The 6,000-nt window shown below is 51.4% G+C and overlaps 1 protein-coding gene across 1 annotated transcript in view; it reads right to left on the bottom strand.

Moving 5' to 3' along the window:
• The window catches only part of RASSF4 (Ras association domain family member 4), a 33,599-nt gene that overhangs the window by 8,868 nt on the left and 18,731 nt on the right, over positions 1 to 6,000 (bottom strand). The window contains exons 4-6 of the mRNA XM_008053316.2: positions 2,669 to 2,811; positions 1,176 to 1,267; positions 281 to 438 (exon numbers count right to left, since the gene is read on the bottom strand). Of these exons, the coding sequence (XP_008051507.1) occupies positions 281 to 438; positions 1,176 to 1,267; positions 2,669 to 2,811 (393 nt within the window). The remainder of the gene's footprint in view (positions 1 to 280; positions 439 to 1,175; positions 1,268 to 2,668; positions 2,812 to 6,000) is intronic.

Raw genomic sequence — 6,000 nt, forward strand, 5'->3', positions numbered from 1 at the left:
TCATAGGAAGTGGCGTCATTAAAGATACACTTGCCATCACAGTCTGCCTCGGGTACCCACAGAATGGTGGAAAAAACAAGGTTATGAACAAGTATGTTATGATGTGACTTTGGGCAGGAGATTTCTCCTGAGAACATGGGGATGACAACAGCCCCCTCACAGGTCATGGTAAGGACTAGCTCTCATGTGACAATCATGGGACCTGTTGTGTCCGTGCTTGGGGCTGGTTCCCCATGCTCCCAACTTCAGGGCCCAAGGAGAGGCCAGGTTGGGACATCACCTTGTGGTTGTAAAAGTGCCCATTGATGGAGAATCGGTGTCGCTGGATGCGCTGGGCCTCACCGGGGGTGCGGCACTTGGGCCGCCTCTGGATCATACAGCTGGCATCGCTCTTGGTCCGCATTAGTTGTGGGGCCTCCTCATCCTCCTCCAGTGGCCCTGCAGTGAGAAGTAGACAAGAGGATGGCCAGGTGGAGTGACATTGATAGTGTAACTGCATGCTGCCTGGGGGTCTGGCTCTCTAGAGCCTTGAGATCACACCCTGCTGGGACAGAGTGATGTGAGGGCTGTTCCTGGGTTGGAAACTACGGTAGAACTGGGATGATTCCCAGTTTGCAGACGAAGGTGGCCCCTGGGCAGGGCAACCTGTGTCACGACATCACACAGCCCTGCTTTCCTCAGTCTATGTCTTGGGTCACTCAGGGAGGTCTTGGGTGGCCCTAGCCCTGTTCTCTGAGCACCCACGCTGGGGAGAGGCCCCTCACTGAGTGCCGAGAGAAGGGGCACAAAGAAGACAGATGAGTAGTTGAGGATTTCAGAGTGTGAGAACGGGTCCTGGAAGTGTGGAGGCCAGGCAGGTAGGTACCATACCCTCTGCTGATGCTCTTCCTTTCTATAGTGTGACACGGGGGAGGGAACTCATGCCACTGACACACTCTGTTACCCCAGCAAGCCTCTGCTTCCTTTCCATAAAGAGAAGTAAAAGAGAAAGTGTGTAAAGAGCCTCAGAGGTAAGCATCTGGGTAAGTATTTTACAAGGGCAGCTCCTGGAGACATGTGAAGCTGTTCTTTGCTAATGCACAAAGCTGTTCTTTGGAAATTGTGTTGGGAGCCAAGACCCTCCACTCCTACCTTGGATAAGGTAGGAACCCAGGCAGTTTGCATGCTTCACTTACCTGAGCTGTCCCTGGAACTCTCGGCCTTATGCACTTGCTGAGCGTGTGGCTCCTCAGCAGTGACACTGCTGTCCTGGGGAGATGCCTCCTTTCTGAAAAGAGATAGTCATGGTGCTCAGGTGACTGTTGGCAGAGGAAGGGAGTTCAGGCCAAAAAAAAAGAGACCAGTAGCCCCTGGAGGCAGGAAACAGGTGGGAAGCAAGGCAGGTGGAGTTGGGAACTGGATTTCATGCAGAGAGAGTTAATTTAAAACAAAAGAAAAGCAAAGCCCCTAGCATCTACTGGAAAGAGGGTGAGTATGACCCTGCAGATCCAGCTGTGCTGGGTTGTGTCACGTGGACTCACAGACACATGCACACAGCCAGGTCCCGGGTATTCCTAGGCATCAGGCTTAGTCAGGTCTCTGCCTGTGCAACTGTGTGCAAGGTGGGCTTATGGGCTTCCTGAGGGCCTGGTGGGGAGTTGGGCAGGAATAACCTTGAGGGGACCAACTCTGGGCCTCTTGACAGGATGGACTCCAAGCCAGGGCAGCCAGACCTGGGCTGGAGAAGGAATGGGTGTGATGGGATATAGCCCTGAAGTCCCCGGGACCTTGAAGGGAGTGGGCAGAAGAGGCTCCTGGGCAATGCATAGGGCAGAACCCACAGTTTCTGTCTGTGATTGCTTTTACTTCGAGGAAAGGGACATGAGTCACACTTGCAACCTAAGGAGTCTAACTTTTTGCTGTAAGTCTGTGTGGCTCAAAACTGGCTACCAGTGACCAGGGACACCTGGGAATGTGCCAGGGTGTCAGCATGGTGCATATTCTCAGAGGATTAGTTCTACTTAAATATGAAGAGAGCAAAGTTCTGAATGTTTGTCTCTTCAAGGAGTTTTTACACGCAGAAGCAAGCAAAACCCTGCCCTTCTGGGGGGTAGGAAGAGGTAAATATCCTTTAAACAGCAAGACAGGTAGAAAACCATTTCCTCCTGATGGAAACAGTCTTCTGATATTAAAACAAATCTGATCTGTGCTTCTGATAAATTTATAAAAGTAAGTTTGAGCATTAAAATGAAAGCAGAGTAGTAGGAAGGTAAATCTGAGTGATTTTTTGAGGTAGAACAGGAGATGCCGAGAAATGTTCAGCTTGCATGGGTGTTGGGAACCCCCTGGCTGTAGTCCTCTTTTCTTGTAGGTAAGGTAACTCACAGGAATGTTTGAGAAACATGAAGGGAGGTGATGGAAGCCCGGAATGTTCTCTGGGAGGGAGGGAGGCCATGTCGCTGTCATTTCGGAAGGCCCCTCTGGGTGAGGATGCATAATTGGGGTGGGTGAAGCTGCAGACAGGCTTTCATAAGACATGGGGATGAGACTGGATTATGCTCCCATGTCAGAGTTCCATACGGGAATGGGGCTTCCACCCTAAGGCTGTGAATATACCCCTGCACCCCAGACAGTAGAACTCGGGTTGAACAGGTGTCACAGAAGCCACCTGACCTGGCTGGACACTCACGGCTGGCAACTGGGCCGTCCAGGCATCCACGAGGCTGAAGGGAGGTGCACTCGCTCCCGGTCATCCTGCATCTGGAGCCGGATGGGCCGCCTGAGTCCCCAGGAGATGTTGAGGAGACCCTCGATGATCAGAGCCCCTTCTTCCTGTGGGGGTCCACACACATTAGCCTCCTCCCCGAGAGCAGCGGCTCTCAGGAGTCGCTGCCCACCCTTCCCATGCCTTCTCATAGGTGGGATACCTTCTCCCCCTTGGAGTCTCCTCCTCCCCTAGGGCCACCAGCTTCTACGTGCACCAGGGCACGCCGCTTGGGCCCTGTGGGAGGAAGCCTAAGGCGTGCCTTCCACCACTTGGCCCAAGACTGACCAGGGGCATGGCCTGGGACAGAGCAGCTGAGTCAGGTGTCCCACAGGAACCCGGCTGCTGTCTGGCAGGCACGTCCACATTGCAGTGAGGAAGCGGTTCTAGGGAGGCACGGCCTGGTTGCTCGTGCCAAGCAGGGAGCCTATCTGCCCACAGTGTGTCTGGGCAGAGGGGTCCTGTGGCCACCAGGGAGAGGTGGCAGCTTCTTGAGCTACGCCTGAGCCCCACCCTTCTCCCTATACTTCCTGACAGCAGCAGCATCCACTTGTCCACTCACTTGGGCTGAGTCCACCCCCAGATTTCCAAGCCAGATTCTTTCCGGATAGCCAGTTTTGCTTTTCTCAACACTGTCAGGATATCACTAACTCTGACCACTAGAGTTTCCATGCCAGCCCTTACCTTGTGTCCCCAAAAGCCTCGGTTTCCCTAGGTCTGTGGATGGCATATCTCCTTTCCTGCAGCCAAACCTGAGTTCCAGATTGACAGGGTCCTTTGCAGGTAGCTCAGCTGGCTCTGGTTGGCATGCTTTGGGTCTTAGATTCAGTATCTCTGACCTATTCCAGGCCTCTGTCTGTGCATAACCACTCCAGGTTTCTGTGCCCATCCCTGTTGCCCCACATGTGAGTCAGACTAAACTATCATTTGCCAGAACATCAGCCAGGAACTTTCTTGGCTACCCAGAGCTGCAGTGCTCCCAGTTATGTTTCTAACCTGCTTTGACACCAAGTATTTTGGCAATTAACTTTAAACGTCATTATCCTATTGTTATCTCAACCAGTATTCTATTTCAGTATTTTTAAAATTGTAGTAAGAACATTTAACATATGCCCTCCTTAAATTTTGAAGCGCACAATACAGTGCTGTTAACTGTCGGCATCATGTTGTACAGCAGATCTCTATAATTCATCCATCTTGCATAACTGAAACTTTATACCCGTCGAACAACCCCTTATTTTTCCTCCCCCAGAGCCCCCAGCAACCAGCATTCTACTCCCTGAATCTATGAGTTTGACTATTTTATTTTTATTTTTTTAAGTTGGAGTCTCATTCTGTCACCCAGGCTAGCGAGCAGTGGCACATCCATGGCTACTGCAGCCTTCACCAGCTGGGCTCAGTTGATCCTTCTGCCTCAGTCTTCCAAGTAGCTGGGATGACAGGTGCATGCCACCATGCCCAGCTACTTTTTAAAATGTATTGTAGAGACAGGGTCTCACCATATCACTAAGGCTGGTCTCAAATTCCTGGGCTCAGGCAATCCTCTTACCTTGGCCTCCCAAAGTGCTCGGATTACAGGTGTGAGTCACTGCACCCAGCTGAGCTTGACTATTTTAGATTCTGCATATAAGAGGAATCATGGGAAGGCTGAGGTAGAAGGATCGCCTGAGCCCAGCAGGTTGAGGCTGCGGTGGCCAGGAGCGGCCACTGCACTCCAGTCTGGGTGACAGAGTGAGACTCCAACTCAAAAAAAAAAAAAAAGAGGAATCATGCAGTATTTCTGACTAACAGTTTAGATTCACAAATTCCACTTCTCTCTCTTCATTGACACTGAAAATTCCATGAGAACAGGGACCCCATGGAAACTTCCTCATATCCCTGGCAGCACTCACAGAGCTCTGCACAGTGTGGATTTCATGGATAGTAATAGTGTTTCTAGGTTCAAACATCCTGCTACACATAGAGAAGATAGTGTACTATAAAGTTATCAAAAATACACACAGCTTTCTGATGTGACCTTGTACTATTTGCCAAAAAGGAAAACAAAAACCCAGAGATATTTTTTGTAACCACTGAGGTTACACAGGCACAGATGTGTAATCAACATCCCCATTAAGAGCATGGATTTATGGAGCTGAAGGTTGGTAGGAGTTCACTTCTCCCATCTTGGCCTCAGGTGCCTCTATCATTGGAGAGAGCATGTAGGGACAGCTCATTCATGGATATTCACTGCCCTCGAGTCCTGTCCTGGACACTGTGTAGGAGATGAAACAGACACGGCCCTGGCCACAAAGGGATCATGCTTAGATGGAGGAGGAAACATGAAGGAGTTTCATGGAGAAGGTGCTTATGCACTGAGCCCTGGAAGATGGGTAAAGAGAGGAAGAGTGAAGAGGTGTTCCTGATTGTTTTGGGACCTGTCTGAATGAAGGCAAGGACCAGAAAGCAGTAGGCTGCTCAGCCCAGGAAGGCTGAAAAAGCCAGGTGGCTGGTGACATCTTGAAAGGTGTTCACTGCTGCTCAACACCAGAAGATATCTTGGAGGTTCCTGGGAGAGGAGGGTGAGTGAGGTTAATTGGTATCTTTGTGAGAAACAGCCCAGAGGAGGAGACACAGAAAAGGGCAGCCCAGGTTCAGAAAAAGGAGGTACAGCTGGGGCAGAGGCAATGGGCTGAACACGCCAAGGCCAGGCCTTTGAAGACCCTGTAGGAAGCACACTCTGGTGATCTTTCAGTGAAGGGGGAGGCAAGAGGACTCCTCTAGGACTGGGAGGGAGAAAGGAAGTACCATGACAGAGCAGGGAGCTGCCTCTGTGGTCAGGGGTTCAGTTGTGCTGGGGATGGGCTGGCCCAACATATGTCTCTGCACAAGGACATCCCTGCAGAGGCAATGTGCCCTAGCATGCCCACCTCCACTGTTCCACCCTCCCCTCAGCTTGGCCCCACCCAAATGGAGGGGAGGCTTTGTTAGCCCACAGCTGTCAGGAAGGCACAGGCCAGAGTAGAGACCTCTAGGTTACTGGGCTGGCCCCATCACACAGATGGGGATATGCTTGCTGGCAGAGGTAGGGTGAGAACCTAGGTCTCTGACTCCCCGTGGAACTGCCAATCTCATGAGGAGTTTTTAATTTAATTTAATTTTTATTTTTTGAGTTGGAGTCTCACTCTGTCGCCCAGACTAGAGTGCAGTGGCCGCTTCCGGCCACTGCAGTCTCGACCTGCTGGGCTCTGGCGATCCTTCCGCCTCAGCCTTCTGAG

This window comes from Carlito syrichta, unplaced genomic scaffold (genome assembly GCF_000164805.1).
Source record: "Carlito syrichta isolate Samal-C Ts95f unplaced genomic scaffold, Tarsius_syrichta-2.0.1 Scaffold288054, whole genome shotgun sequence".
Lineage (NCBI taxonomy): Eukaryota > Metazoa > Chordata > Mammalia > Primates > Tarsiidae > Carlito > Carlito syrichta.